This window comes from Rosa rugosa, chromosome 5, assembly GCF_958449725.1.
Source record: "Rosa rugosa chromosome 5, drRosRugo1.1, whole genome shotgun sequence".
Lineage (NCBI taxonomy): Eukaryota > Viridiplantae > Streptophyta > Magnoliopsida > Rosales > Rosaceae > Rosa > Rosa rugosa.
Window position 1 is genome coordinate 45,094,032 of NC_084824.1, and position 16,430 is coordinate 45,110,461.

General features: G+C 37.4%; 1 protein-coding gene across 1 annotated transcript; it reads left to right on the plus strand.

Moving 5' to 3' along the window:
* The first annotated feature begins 292 nt into the window (after window positions 1-292).
* Window positions 293-16,418, plus strand: LOC133711731 (disease resistance protein At4g27190-like). Its single transcript, XM_062137829.1, has 5 exons — window positions 293-433; window positions 559-618; window positions 11,849-14,247; window positions 15,387-15,767; window positions 15,924-16,418. The coding sequence occupies exons 3-5, from the start codon at window positions 11,851-11,853 to the stop codon at window positions 16,416-16,418; spliced, it is 3,273 nt and encodes a 1,090-aa protein (XP_061993813.1). The 5' UTR covers window positions 293-433; window positions 559-618; window positions 11,849-11,850.
* Window positions 16,419-16,430: the final 12 nt, after the last annotated feature.

Sequence of the window (16,430 nt, forward strand, 5' to 3'; positions counted from 1 at the left end):
TAAAATATATTCGCGAGACCTTTGTTGTCAACAGACCAGGAGGCTCTCTTCTTCAATATCCACCCAAAGACTTCTCCATTAATCAGGAGATTCTACTTTATTGCAAAGAAAAAGAAAAAGAAAAAGAAAAGCATATGCAAATTATGGGGACAAGCAAGCATCAGATGTGAATCCTCATTACGAAGACTTGGATCTCATTCTGCTTCCTTCCTATAATTGTATATTGCCGAAGACCTATAAATTAAGCTGCTCTCTAGCCTTGCTCTCCTTCCCACTTTCTTCATTATAAACTGAAAGATCGAGTTTCATTCATTGTTTTTCATTTGTCTTCTGGTTCAAGTCTCCCCTGCACACTTCTGGGTGGCTAGCGACCTTGTTTCAGTTTTACTTTGATTATTGCTCTACTTCTCACATTCAAAAACCCATACGAAAGGTATTACATTTACATCGTTTCCGCTAATTCTTCAGTCTGTTATTTTCTCTTTTTGTGTCTTGCAGAAAATTAGAATTTTCATCTTTTTTTTTTTTTTTTACCTTTGTTCTTGTGTTTTTTCACAGAGGTTCTCTACACTGTTTTAGGCGGAGAATTTGAAGGAGTAATTATACCTTAATATATAGGTATGTATTCTAATTTCCTTCTTCAATTTCATTTGCTCTGTTTTCTTTTCGTTTTCATTTTTGGATCACTAGGATCTAAGCCCTTCCAAATTTTATTTTATAGTTCTAACTCCTTTTTCTCTGGATAAGTTCGAAATTCCGATGATATACCAAAGATTAGCTAACAAACATAAAGCTAGGCCCTCTTTTTGGGGTCATATTTTATAGGGTCCTTGACCAAAAGCCCCAAAATGAGCCAAAGTTATCCCACTTACCCCAGCAAGAGATTTTTATTCCCACTTACCCTATTTGAAGTAAAATGACTATTTTGCCCTTAAAGTAATTAATTAATTACATTTACCACTCTCTCTTCACGATCTGCCCTCTCTCTCTCTCTCCACACGATCTGCTCTCTCTCTTTCTCTCTTTCTCCGATCTGCTCTCTCTCCGATCTCTTTCTCTCTCGGCTCAGAAAGACGGCGCCGGAAGATTCATCGACGGTAGAAACAGAAACTCGGCGAGTTTGATGGTCCGCCGGAATTGTGAGCTCGGAGAGTTGTGGTTCACCGTCTCCGATTCCAAGCATCGTTGCTACGCGAAGAAGAACTCCCAAGCTCCGTCGATGATGCTCGGCCTCTGGAAGGACTTTCCGGCCAAGGTCTACAGATTCTCAATGTCGCCGGTAACCGCCTCTCCAGCGAAATCAAAACCGGAGTTCATCTCCGGCGAGATTTGGCGCTCGAGCTCGACCTCCGGTGCTCGACACAGGGCGGTGGCAGAGGAAAACGTTGATCTGCTATACCGGTGGCAGAGGAAAGCCCATATATCCAACCTATTTGATAACAAAAACGAAACAAGAACGAATTGCCCATTATCTTACAACGGTCAAAATTGGTTCTTGCTGGGTATGTGTCATCAGAGTTCGCCTCAATCCCAAAATTGGGATTCATTGCGATTATGGGCAAATGAAGCAATATTGCTCCGTGTTTTGTGGTAAGAGAAGTTCGTTTGTGATTGCACACTAAAATTGCTTCCGTTGCGTACTATTGATGCAGTCAAGAATGGAATTTTGCTTTGTATTTAGAAAATTGCAGATGGTTCTGCATCAGAACTGCATAATTGCATGAATTATCTTCCTTTGGTTATTTACGAAACTTGTTTTATAAATTTTGTTGGATATTGTCTACATATGTGAATCTATGTCTCGATGCAGGTCTATCAAGCAATTGTTGCTTATACAAATAACAACAACTTTGTGTTTTTCTCGCTGTATTGATATTGTTGTTTATAATAAGTTGAAAAGCAAGGAAGATGGATATGTGGCTTTCTGGGAATACTATGGAAGATGGAGCCATAGCACTTTTTTTGCGGTAAAATGGGTCAAAAGCCCAAAATGAAAGAAAAAAAAAAGTTCTATTGGGGCAATAGAGGCTCGTAAAAGGTCTATTGGGGGGCAGTAAACGTCTATTAGAGGGCAATAGACGTTTTGAATTGATGTAATCTCTTCGTTTTTTTTCTTTAATGGAAGTTTTATTTGTTTAATGTAGAAAAATTAGTTTTCATTCCGGCGATCGAAAGTTGTATTGGGGGGCAATAGACGTCTATTGGGGGGCAGTAGACGTCTATTGAGGGGCAATAGGCATCTATTGGGGGCAATAGACTATTGGAGGCAATAGACATCTATTGGGGGCCAATATACATCTATTGAGGGCAATAAACCTCTATTGCCCCTCCATTGGGGAGCAATAGACGTTTATTGGGGTAATAAACATGTCCGGCAACCTATGACCAGAATCCGGCGGCCGGTGACCGGAATCCGGCGAAGTCGCCTATGGTTTCTCTCTCTTCCATTTTCTCTCTCTCTCTCTAAGTAACAAAAGGGTGAGGGGTAAAATGGTATTAAAAAAAAATTAAAACAAAAAAAAAATCTTAATGGGGTATTAGGGAAGACTCCCTTAGAGTGTATTGGGTAAGAGAGAATTAAAAAAACTTAATGGGGTAAGTGGGAAAAAAATCCCTAAAAATGGGGTAAATGGACAAAAACCCTATTTTATATCGCAAAATACCCATTATCACATAATATACCAAAGCAATCCAACACACATACAAAGGGATTAAAGCGTGAAGTACAAACATAAATCCAAAGAGTTGGAACCTACTAACTTCACAATACCACCCACGAAAAACATATGTATAGTTGCTATGAATATGAAGAATAAAACTAGAACATTAACATAACTAAATAATAATAAATAACTTATTCTTGAAATTTAACCGAAGTTGGTTGTTTTCTCTTTCAAAAGAAATATCAATTTAGTAATAGGGACTCACACACTAAGTCGCCAATCATAAAGAACTCCCCTAAATCTATAGGTAAAACACCATTTAGCACACATAAACAGCTAAACAAACTAAGCGAATAGAAGAAATCAAATATCGATCGATCGGTTAACCTCATACAGTAATTTTTAACAGTGTGAAAATTTGACTATGCTTGCTAATACGGCCCTGTACTGGAGAGGGTTTAGTCCCTTAAGGTTTGTTTTTGCTTCCGAACAAGTAGACACTAATCTTGTTCATAGGCTCAACCAATGTTTTAAAACGCTGAGGCGTACACCGAGGCGTTTTTGAGAGAGCCTTGATAAGGCGTAAGCCTCAAGGCAAAATGCGTAAACCTTGCATTATATGAAAATGATACATATATTATAATTATAAAACATTAATAATGTAAGGAAACAATTTTATTCACTAATAATTATTGGTCGACCTACCTATGTACGAAGTCATGGGTTCGAGTCACCATGGGGGCAGGAGTGAAACCCTTTGATCCTCTTTTCCAAAAAGAAAAAAAAAAAGAAAAAAAAAATATTATTGGTCGACCTAATCTCTAACCCTTTTTTCAGTTATTTGGTAGACTTGGTCTTTAACTCTTTATCCTTATCTTTTTATTTTTCTAGTTTAAACGTATCTTCCTTTAACCCCTATCCCAACTCCAAGAGCAGATTCTTAAACCCTATCCTGTTCTCTTTCTTTCTTTTTTCATTTTTTCTTTTTTTCAAAAAGGGATAAAAGAAGTATATCTTCAGCTAGTATTTATCATAACTTCCAGAGAACATGATCTCAAACCATATTCATACGTATTTCAAACCTAGAAAAGAATTCCGGAGAGGCAGGTCTGTGTTCAGAATAGCCATGGCCGGGGAACCATGGATTTCACTATTCATATTGCAGCAGCATTCAGAGTAGTCATGGCTGAAACCATGGATTTCACTATTAGGATTGCAGCAACATTCATTGGCGCGTACGCCTTTCACTACGTTTTTCACGCTTTTTGCGCATTCCACGCCTTAAGCATACGCTTTACGCGCCTTTGCGCCTACCTATCAAAACAGAGGCGTTTTGAAGGCAAAATTACGCCTTTCAAGCTTTGAAGCGCCTGAGGCGCGCCTTTTAGTACATTGGGCTCAACAATACTCATATCTGGTTTGATAACAACTGCCAAATCGAACAAGCACTACCCGATTCGGCTTTAGGGTTTGGTGGTAAGTGGGCTTAGCTTAACCCTAAGTTCTTTGAGTCCCATAAGGCTGCATCTGACATTGCTATTTGTCCCACAATATCTATATCCATACCCCAAGTAAGTGAGTAAGGAATCGGAACCAGTTAAAGTCCGAGAGATTTTTTTTTTTTTTTTTTTTTTAATATCTAACATTTTGTTCAAAAATTTTATGTTTGAAATATGGGTAGTTGTATTTTCTTTCTTTCTTTCATTCATTACAAGATGATGAAAGAATAAAAGGAGGAGCCAAGTCTCACCACACGAACATCTACAAAACAAAACATTAATCGCCAACACATTGGCAACTTGATTAACTTCCCAGAAGATATGATAAATACAACACAATTGTCCTACTGAAGGCTGGACTTGAGAATTTGAGTCCTGAGGTGAATTGTGAAAGTGGACCCATATTGCAAAACCTAGTGTTATTACCTTCTATGATATCAGTGGTTTTACATTACCTTCCGATTGTGAAAAGGTTTTCCTAGACGCACCTTAATTACGAAGTAGAACCTTCTACACTTGCACAGATAAGTTAATGTCTAAATACAGACAATACAAGTTCAGATTTTAAACAAGAGTAACAATAACTAGATTGTTATGTAAACAATTTTGCGTAAAATAAAACAAAACGACAGCAAGTCTATGTAGTTAATGGTTATTTTCTACGTACTCATCTTGATGCGGCACGTAGTGGATCAAACGCCGAACACGAATAGAATATGAACAAGATATGAATCCCTAACTCTCGTTGATTCTCTAAATTGAGAACATCATGAATTGATGGTAAAAGCACTGGATAGAACCCTAACCCACTTGTTGGTTCTCTACGTGAGAATAGCCAAGGATTATAGGGGTGTCTATGCCTTGTTGATTCCCGGATGAACAGTTGAGTTTTTTTTTGGAATAAATATTGATATCACTAGAATCAATAGCCGTAAATAGTTAGAGCCTACAAACCGCTTGAACAAGAGGTAAGAAACCCGGAGATACCTATCTAAGTCAATGCTAAACTCATTATGGTCTAAAGAGATGCTTGCATTTAAGCAATCTTAGTTCAACAAGAGAAAACCTCACTCTAAGGAAAAATTGGTCATCTAGCTCTCACTTGTCAGCACTCAATTATGGTAGAAGTAAAAAACTAGAAACATCTCATAAAGCTCCTAGAAGCTAATTTTGCTAAACCAGGCTTTTCACCTACTACAAAAAATTAAAGAAGATTAAGCTCCTTCCCCTTGGGGCTAGAGCTTGATTCACCATCTGCATTATTCAGCTTTGGCAACAAATTTTTCTTTACCTTCTTCCTTTTGTCAACTACACCTTCAGGCTTTAGCGCCTATCTTTTTTGCATTTACCACTATTGGCCTGCCTAAGTGGAACTAAACCCATGTCCACCGGCTCCAAGTTCTTCTTGCCCATGCCAAACTCAGCTTCATGCTTTTTTTGGAGATATAATGATCTTAACATCAACCTTAGAATGACTTTTTTCAGTCACAGATTCCACCATCGTGTCTGCTTCATCAAGCTCTTGAATTGTCACTTTCCGACATGGCTTTTAGATAAGGAATGCCGGGTTATGAAGCAATGTCTCCGATATTGAATTCAGAACTTGAAGTCTGAAAATTAGGATTTGGTCATTGACTGAAACCCTATTTTGAAGAGCAGCGTTGACTCTACGTATTGCAACTCCCAGATGTTGACCTAGAAACCGGTGCCCCAGACATCGTTGACATCCAACCAGGGGCAGAACCAGGATTTGTATCTTGGGTGGCGTTCAGTTATAAACTAAATTTGCACATACAACAGTAATTTTGGTAGTTTTTTTATTTTGGAAAATTAAAAGAGTTCTTTAATCAAAACCACCCTATCCTATCATGTAAAATATTTCATCATTAAGAAAAATTTACTGAATATGTCCCATAACCACAATTAAATATTCAACAGTAAAAAAAAAAAGAAATTCATTTTAACGCCAAAAAAACTTAGAAATTAATAGCAAATCAAATATGATTATTGTGTGCTTTTTTCTCTTTAAACTTTCCTTTCAAACCCTAGGCGACGGTGGGGAAGTTTACTGTACTTGGAAAATTTCATGTATTTTGGTCTGACTAACCAACCAAAATAAGTTTCCTCTTTTTGTTCATTTTGTTTTTTTTTTTTTTTTAAAGAAGGGCTGGTGCGGCTGCCTTCAAGTTTTGATTAATAAAACTGTCGAATACAGGGGGGACATAAAGCCTAAACCCCTGATTATAATAAGCATCTAGAGAACGTCCCGAAATTAATAATATCAGGAGTCTCTACTAAATAAATGTATTCAACTAAGCACCAACTAGCAAAGAGTGCTCTACTGGCTACTCTATTTGCTTTAACATAGCAGTGACATAATAGAAAGATAACTTGATATGTAACTCAAGTACAACGTAGCATTGCATATGGATATGCACAGCTTTCCCACTATGTTGCCACCGGATGATAATTCCGACAACACTTAGCTTCACCTTGCCACTAGGCGGAAGCGACCATTTAACGAAACAAAGAGCTCGCCGCATACCTAGAGCAGACATACTTTGGATGCATACACAGACACAAAGCCCGACTGGCCCTACACAACACAAGTAGGGACTTATTGCTCGCATAAAGCGCAACATAACTAGAAAACATAAATAAGCAACTTTAAATAAAATAAAACTTAAGGGAGGGCCAAAATAATGAGCCCAAACCTAAACTACAGCCCAGAGTGTGGCTACAGCTCACATCCAAGCCCAAACGACCAACCCAGTAAGAGGCCCAGATCCATCCCTCCTGGGCCAAAGCAGCTGCATCATCGCACCTCCAAACCCACCTCCTCACCACTAGCGTCGGACCACTGTTCCATCCCTGTCGCCATCTGACATCAGTGGGCAACGACCCGCGATCTCCAACCCATACTAGCCAACGTTGAGAAGCTCTGCATCGGGCAGGAACGTACGAGCAGTACACCAACAAACCAGTAAGCTAGAGATCCATCCGACCAGTCTTCGATTCATTCCAACCAACCATCGAATCCGGCCCGCCGATCGCCAACTGCCACCAAACGCCGCCCTCCCCCGTGACACCGCCCCGATCCCACTCCAATCTAAGCCCACAACCCCAACGCAGCTTCTCATTCCACCCAAGAGAGAAGAAAGAGAACCCCTTCCGATCCCAGACTCTGAGACTGAGCACCTACGAAATGAAATGCCCGTCCGGACGCACACATCGTGCACCAGCTTGGCCAACAGCCACTGCCAGCCCAGAGGCGCCGCCGGACAGGCGCTACCACTGAAAAAGAAGAGATAGGGAGAAAACTTCTCTAGGGTTTTCTCTAGAGGGAGAAAAAAGGTTTTTTCATTTAAGTTTCAACTTAAGCCTTCTGTATAATCCTTTTCTTTTGCGGTAAGAAATCTTCTTTGGGTCAAGAGAATACTTGTATCACTACAAAGGCTATTTGGCCTCACTACTAGTGGAATCTCTAAGTGGATGTAGCCTTGCCTCAAAGGCAAGGTGAACCACTATATATGCTTGTGTCTCTCTCTCTCTCCCCATCATGATCCACACTTAGTTCCCGTCCCGTATTCTCACACAGAAACACAAAGTTAAACGTAAATATGAAAAATAAAAATAGGGAGTAAAAAATCGAGTGGAAATTATAGAAAAATTTATATAAAAGTAAGTTAATAGAAATTTTCCTAATTTGGTGCTACACTCTTCATTCTTTTTCTTTTTTTGACAAAGAAATTAAAGTTCATTGATTGAAAATTAAAGTACATCATATATTAGAGAAATTTCTCCATATATTAGTACATTGAATAGCCATGATGACCTATTCTCGACCCAAGCATTGAATGCAGTAATCACAAATGCATTTTTAGCTGAGAAATTTCTATTTTTAGCTAATACATTGTCTGATTACATTCACAATGCATAAATGTATAAATAACTGAACGTGAAGAAGTGAACTAAAAATGATTTCACTTCTTCTACTATAATACCCTCTACTGACAAATCAATTTATAAAGTTGGAAGTAGTTGAATAGTGCGTTTATGCTAAACTTGCATTTAAGAAAAGAGGATTTGTCAACCAGAACATATTTCCTTTACGAAAAATATGCCTCATATATTAAAATTTTTTGAAATCAATTTTTCAAAAAGGATAAAAAAAATGTTAAAATTTGAATAGAAGAAGAAGAAAAGGAAAAAAAAAAAATACTAAAGTCAAAATTTTCTTATCTAGGACTTTCTTCAAGTAAACTTGGAGAAGCACTTTTTTTTTTTTAGTTGAATGAGGTTATACTTTATTGATAAGCAAAAACAAACTCAGTGTACATCATGCTTTTCAACATCAATTACCTATTGAATAAAAGAAGGACTAGAAGAAAAAAAGAAATTCTGGTCTTGTGCAGCAGCATAAGCTGCCAGAGTATGCGCATCTTTATTTGCTTCCCTCTTAGTATAAACCAATCTTGAACTGGTCATGATTTGTAACTCAGCATTGACATCATCATAAAGTCTCCCAAGCATTGATGTGTTTTGAACATCTCTATGAGCCAACTGCTGCTGCAATACCAAGCAATCTGTCTAAAAAATAATAGGCTGTAAAGCCTGCTCCACCGCAAAAGATACTGCTTCCTTACAAGCCAAAAGCTCAGCATGTTCAGCTGATTGAACATGATGTACTATTTTACCAACACCCCTTAAGAAAGTGCCATGTGCATCCCTGACCAAAAAACCCACAGCAGCTCGTCTAGTCCCAACATTATAGGCCCCATCAAAATTCAACTTCACCCAACCTTGAGGAGGTGCCTTCCATTTCATATGTCGTCCCACACCCTGAACTCGTTGCACCTTGGAGTTGTGAAAAATAAAATTACTGAGTCTGCTAGTAGACATGAGAGCTATATCACAAGCTGAGGTGATTTTATGGTCCCATACTCTAGCATTCCTTTCTTTCCATATTCCCCAAATCAAAAATAACAGCTGAGTAAAAGTAGTCTTAGATAATTTGTCAGAGCAATAATGTAACCAACTCAAGGCATCCAACTCATCAGTAGCAGATCCCAAACAACACCCCATTATGCTGGCCTTAGAGCTAAAGACATCCCTTGTAAAAGTACAATTACGGCATATATGAATAATAGTTTCAGTTTCAACATTGCACAACACGCAAACTTGAGACTCCAATTCCACATGTCTAGAAGCTAATCGATCCATAGTGGGCAAAATGTTACGACAAATTTTTCAAGCAGTGACCTTAGCAGAACTAGGCATTTTAGCATTCCAGATTTTTTTCCAGACTCTCTGATTTGCAACAACAGAAGGTGGAAGAGTAGACGCCTTTCTTGAAAAAGCAGAACGATAAGCTGATTTGACAGTAAACATACCTTTTTTCTCCAAATGACATGTCAGTCTATCTTCGGGTTGCCTGGTACTCAAGGGAATAGAAAGAATAGCTGCAACCTCATCAGGAACAAAGATGGAGCGTACCTTGTGCTCATCCCAATTATTGGGAGGTATAATCAGTTCATTCACCATCTGTACATCTTGTTGACTCACTAAAGCAACCTGAGGTTTATGAGAAGGTAGCTTGGGTATCTAAGCATCGTTCCATACCGAAACATTATGTCCAGTCCCCACCTGCCAAAAAGCACCAGTTTGAATAAACTCCCTTGTAGCAAATATACTACGCCAAGAGTAAGAAGGTGTAGCATGCGCATCAGCATTCCAAAAATTGCCATCTGGATAATAACGTGCTTTATACAACTGTGCCACCAAAGACTCAGGGTTGGAAATCACCCTCCAAGCTTGCTTGGCAAGCATAGACATATTAAATTCAGATAAGCTTCTGAAACCCAGTCTACCTACTTCTTTAGCATGACACAAATCATCCCACTTCTTCCAATGGATTTTACGTTTATCTGAGGAACTTCCCCACCAAAACCTTGCACACAATTGCTCAAGATCCTCACAAAAAATTTTTGTAAGTTGGAACACACTCATAGCATAATTAGGAAGAGCCTGAGCGACAACTCGAATTAAAATATCCTTCCCAGCACCGCTGAGCAATTTTCCTTGCCAAAGTTTCAGCTTCTCCCCAAGTCTCTCCTTTATATATTCAAATGTAGCAGTTTTCTTACGTCCCACATATGTAGGCAAGCCAAGATACCTTTCATGTGATTCCATAATCACTACACCAAGCAAATGAGCCACTGAACCTTGAGTTGGCTCTTCAACATTTTTACTAAACGCAACTGAACTCTTGTTGAAATTCACCACTTGACCAAAAGCTCTTCCATACACTTTGATCACCTCATTAATATGAAAGCAGGCCTCAGGGGTAGCTTGCGCATAAAGCATACTATCATCTGCAAATAAAAGATGATTCACTCTCGGGGCATTCTGGCAAATAGCAATACTAGGAAGCAATCCCAACCGCTGTGGCAATCCCAACTTCTCGAAGGTGTGGTTGTGTCGGTCTGCACCACAAGTTCAAAATTTAGACAAGAGAAACATTATCTAGATAGTTAAATGTATAGCTTTTTTTATTATTTTTTTTATGACAGTTAAATGTATAGCTTAGACAAATCAAATAGGGTAAAATCTTTATATGGTACATGATCTATCACGAAATGCACTTTTTGGTACCTACAAATTTTTAGGGAGTCTAGTGGTACCTGTATTATCCCTCTGTTAGCCATTTTAGTACTTCCGTCAATTATTCCGTTAAAGTATGGGTAAAATCGTAAAACACCTATTTTTCATATTTCTTTTACAAATTTTTTATTAAACTAAATTAAAATAAATTAGACTAGGTTAAAAGAAAGACCTAGAATTGAATTTAGTGAATATCTAGATTTACCTATCATCTCTATTGATTAATCCTATTAATTGTTCGAGAAAAAAGTTATCTCCAAATTAGTATATATTAACTTTTCATAAAATAAAAAAACCTAAACAAAAATAAAAGTACTTAAATTAATTGACCCAAGTATCCCGATAACAGTGAAGAATAAATTGGGTATTATTTATCTTTTTTTTATGTGTCAAAATATTTTTTAATTATAAATATTCAATATATTAAATTCTATAATTCTAATTATGAATGAAAAGACTATTTTACCCTCATTATTTTACTCACATGAGGGTCACATGACTGCCACGTAGGCATTTTTAACGGAATAATGGACGGAGGTACTATAAGGGCTAACGGAGGGATAGTACCACTAGACTCCCTGAAAATTGTAGGTACCAAAAAGTGCATTTCGTGATAGTTCGGATACTATATGAGGATTTTACCCAATCAAATATCTACAATTTCATGACTGACTTTTCCTGCATTCTAACCAACAGTAACTTCTAAATAGATTGGCCATATTAGCATTAACCAACAGTGATGTTCTCTTTAAATTTAGATCCTTAAATTTATTTGCTCTGTTTCTTTTTCTTTCTTCTAATTTACGCATAATTAACCAAACAAGGAAAATTTGATTTTCTCACACCCTTGAGAGTTCGAAGTTAGACCTCTTCTAGGACACAACCAACTTTATGAAGTCATCCAAAAATGTTGACAAACAAAACTAGTCCTTCGTTTTCTTTTCCCCCTCTGTTCTAGTTGAATATCATTGAGAATTTCGTTGTCACCTTTTCTTATTTGATTTCATTTATATTCAATAACAGTCATGGTGTTTCTTCTTGAAATTGGTACCGGAATTGTTGGGAAGTTTGCTGAGTACATGGTTGAACCTATTATACGCCAAGTGGGTTATGTAATCTATTACCACAGGAACCTCAATAAACTACAGACTCTAGTGGGTGACTTGAATGATGCAAGACAAAGCATGCAGCATGCTGTTGAAACAGAAGAAAGAAAAGGTAAAGGAATTGAAACAGGTGTTCAGAACTGGCTGACTAAAGTGGATGTTATGATTAAAGAAGCAAATGACTTCTTAGAAGATGAACACCATTCAAAGACCAAGTGTCTCCATGGCTTTTGTCCTAATATAAAGCTTCGCCATCATCTAAGCAGAAAATCAACAAAATTTGTTGAAGAAGTTGCTGAGCTCTCTAGGAAAAAGGATTTTGCCAATATTTCATACGACGTCAAACCAGATGAGGTGTGCAGCATATCTACTAAAGATTACCAGGCCTTCGATTCAAGGACATCAGTTGCGAAGAAAATCATGAATGAACTCAGACAATCTAATACCGACATGATTGGGGTCTACGGTATTGGGGGTGTGGGGAAGACAACACTTGCTAAAGAAGTTTATCGGCAAGCTACAGAAGATAAAACGTTATTTGATGATGTTGTTATAGTACTAGATGTAAAAAAGATTCCAAGTTTGGAAGGAATTCAAAAAAGAATTGCTGAAAATTTGGGAATGGAATTTCTCGGAGATGAGACTATAGACAGAAGAGCTAGTCGTCTTTGTCAAAGGATAAAAGACAAGAGAGTTCTGGTTATTTTGGATGACATACAGGAAAAAGTTGATTTGGAGATTGTGGGACTTCCACGGGTGTCAAATTGTAAAGTATTGTTGACATCTAGAACCAGAGAAGTATTATCGATTGAGATGCGTACACAAAAGGAGTTTCAACTTGACCTTTTAAATGTAGAAGAAAACTGGAGTTTATTTGAGAAGATGGCAGATGATGTTGTTCAAAATTCTGCCATACGAGAAGTAGCAACACAAGTAGCCGAAAAGTGCGGAGGTTTGCCGGTTCTAGTGGTAACAGTTGCAAGCGCCCTGAAGAATAGAAGTACATTACATGACTGGAAAGATGCCTTGCGACGCCTAAAAATATTTGACAAACAAGGATTTACGGAAAAAGCATACTCGGCTCTGGAGTGGAGTTACGAGCAATTAGATAATGAGGAGCTTAAGCCATTGTTCTTGCTATGTGGAGTTATGAGGGATGAATATATAAATCTTGATGCCTTGTTGAAATGTAGTATGGGCTTGGGTTTGATTAAAAACGTGGAGACAATGGAAGAAGCACAGGATGCCTTGCATTCACTGGTGGAAAAACTTAAAGATTCCTGTCTGTTGCTACCGTACAGTGATGATAATGAATTTGTCAGAATGCATGATCTTGTTCATGAAGTTGTAAACCGGATTGCCTCGAGAGATCAATACGTTTTCAAAGTTGCTATTGGAGATGAGTTCAAAGAATGGCCAGCTAAGGATTTCTGTACAAAGTGCACTATGATCATTCTCAAAAGATGCAGTATCCCCCATCTTCCTGAAGGTTTGGAATGCCCAGAACTGAAAATGTTTAACTTTTCTAGTAGGGATGTTGATCACTACTTGGAAATTCCCAGCAACTTTTTCGAATGGATGAAGAAACTCAGAGTGTTGGACTTCACTTATTTGAATATGCCATCACTACCTCCATCTCTCCAATTCCTAAAAAGTCTTCAGACATTGTGTTTGGATGAATGTACTTTGGGAGACCTAGCTTTGGTTGGAGAGCTAAAAAACCTAGAAATACTTAGCCTTTTAAATTCCAAGTTTAATAAGTTGCCCAAAGAAATTGGGCAATTGACACGTCTGCGATTGTTGGATTTGGATGGTTGCTTTCAACTCAAAGTGATTTCACCTAATGTTATATCAAACTTGATATGGTTAGAAAACTTGAGAATGGCTGACAGCTTTAACCGATGGGAGGGTGAAGGAGTCATCAGTAGTGAAAGAAGAAATGCAAACCTTGAAGAGCTAAAGCACTTGCCGCAGCTAACTGCATTAAAAATACATATCCCAGATGCTAACATCCTTCCAGCAGATTTGTTCACCACTAGTAAGCTAAAGAGATTCCAAATATATATTGGTTCTGCTTGGAGATGGGATAATGTGGATGAAGCCCTCAATGCACTAAAGCTTCAGCTAACTTCTAGCAATGAATTGGACCAAGGTCTAAGAATGTTGCTTGAAAGAACTGAAGCCTTGTACTTGGAGGGGACTGAGGGTGTTAATAGTAGCATAATCTATCGTTTAGGTGTTGAAGGTCGATTTCAGAAATTGAAGCATCTCCATGTCCAGACGAATGCTGAGTTTATGTATATCGTAAATGGGAAGGTGCGCTCATTCATTTGTTTCAATTTTATCATCATATTATAATTAATTGGTAGATATTTTGTAATACAATTATAGATGTCCTATATTTATTAAAGTCATTATTTTTCTGTACATGGAGAATTACACAGAGATGCAAGAGCTACTCGATTTTCCTTTTGTGAACTTCTAACTCTTTTATTATCAAACAAAACCTTGGTATTTCAATTGTTGTGTTATTTTGCAGTTGTTAGAATTGGTTTGTGTTAGGACCAGTGGGCAGGTGGATTAGGACAAGTGTTTTAGGAGGACTCTTGGACTGAATGTTGTTAGGAGGATGCTGAACTTCTAATCATATTCCTTCTTACTTGATTACTCATATTACATCTTACTTGATTACTTGCTTAGTTAGATGATAACTCTAGAAAAGTACTAAGCTACTCTAGGTAAATGTAGTTCTAGACATCTAGGATGCATGATGTGGAGACATCCCGATTAATGTGCATAATCATTTTAACATTAACTCTTTTTTCTTTTTTTTCCCTTAAATCCCACTATTCTCCACTCTTAGTTCAAGACAAACTCTCATCATTGTTCTGGGATGATGTAGAGACGTCCGGATTAATGTGCATTATCATTTTAACATTAATTTTTTCTTTTATCCCATTATCCTCTACCCTAGATGCGGTTCGAACACATTATCTCCTAAATGAAAAATCATTATCTTTAACATTTTCTTTAGATATATCGAAAATGTTCACCTGGTCAGTTATTGACCAAGAAAATAATGTCCAACCACCCTTAGATGTAAATCTAATGGCAGAAAGAATTATAATTAAGTTGAGTTGTCTTGTTTTGCACCCTTAGATGTAAATCTTAGAGTTGTTGAGCATAAATTCTTCGGTCAGCAACTGACTAGGTGAACACCACTGTTAGATATATAAAATACAAAAACATTGTTTTGAATTGAATATGCCTACTCCACAACCTATGAAAAAGAAAACAGATATTTTAGAATATCAAGTAGCTAGCTAGTCATTATTGACATAGACATTTAATTGCTCTTTTGTGTTAGGCATTTAATTGCCTTTGTCATTTTCCCTAATGTTCTAGCAATAGCATTGTGATTTCGAAAACATGAACTAATTATACAATATGTGCAGGTTGGGTATCCCAACTTAACATGGTTGGCGGTGAATGATCTCAACGGTTTAAGATTCTTGTTATCATCTTCAATGGCTAGAAGCCTTGCACAACTCAAACGTCTTCAGGTATCAGGATGTCGAATAATGGAAGAGATATTATCAATAGAAGAGTCTGATGAAGAAATTGTAGACAACTTGTTTTGTCAGCTACAAGATCTGGAGCTAAAGAACCTTCCAAATCTCACTAAATTCTGCTCAAGAAATTATTCATATCCAGCCTTTGGGAAATTGCAATTAGCGGATTGTATTAAAACAAATGCATCTCATGAAGAAATTGAAGAGACAGACTCAACTAGAAACCTTGACGTTGTGATACAACACGTTCTTTTTGACAATAAGGTGACAAATACATTTTTTTTTCCTATTACTTTTTGGCTAATATATACCTTGACATATTTTCATTCACATTTTAATCATTTCTAATATTCTCGATCAATTAGTTACATATTGTTTTGTCACAAGTCCATGATTAAGATGAATATCATATATATGCAGGTAGAGTTTCCAAACTTGAAGATGTTATCCATTGATGGCCTAGCAAAGTTGACGACAATATGGAACAATCAACTTTCTCTAGAGAGTTCAAAAAATCTAGAGAAAATTAAAATTGTTTCGTGTGACAGTTTGAAAAGTATTTTCCCAATTTCGATGGCTAGAAGTCTCGAGCAGTTAAAAATGCTGATAGTGAGTAGTTGTGGAGTGCGCGAAATCGTTGCAAGAGAGGAGGGACTACAAACAATACCTAAGTTTGTGTTTCCTAAAGTAACAAAAGTGATTTTTAGATTTTTGTCCAACCTCACAAATTTCTACCCGGGGATGCATGTGTCAAGCTGGCCGTTGCTCAATCAGTTGAAGGTGATGCAATGTGCTAAAGTCAAAGTGTTTGCTGCAGAAATCTCAAGTTTTCAAGGACATAATGAGCCAGAACGTCTCAGTGTTCTTATCTCGCACGTTCTCTTTTTAATTGAGAGGGTAAGAGTACATACTTAATTTACACCTTCT

Coding starts and splice junctions, on each gene's coding strand:
- LOC133711731 (XM_062137829.1), top strand. CDS start 11,851: ATGGTGTTTCTTCTTGAAATTGGTACCGGAATTGTTGGGAAGTTTGCT. Junction 14,248..15,386: donor TGTATATCGTAAATGGGAAG/GTGCGCTCATTC, acceptor CAATATGTGCAG/GTTGGGTATCCCAACTTAAC. Junction 15,768..15,923: donor ACGTTCTTTTTGACAATAAG/GTGACAAATACA, acceptor ATATATATGCAG/GTAGAGTTTCCAAACTTGAA.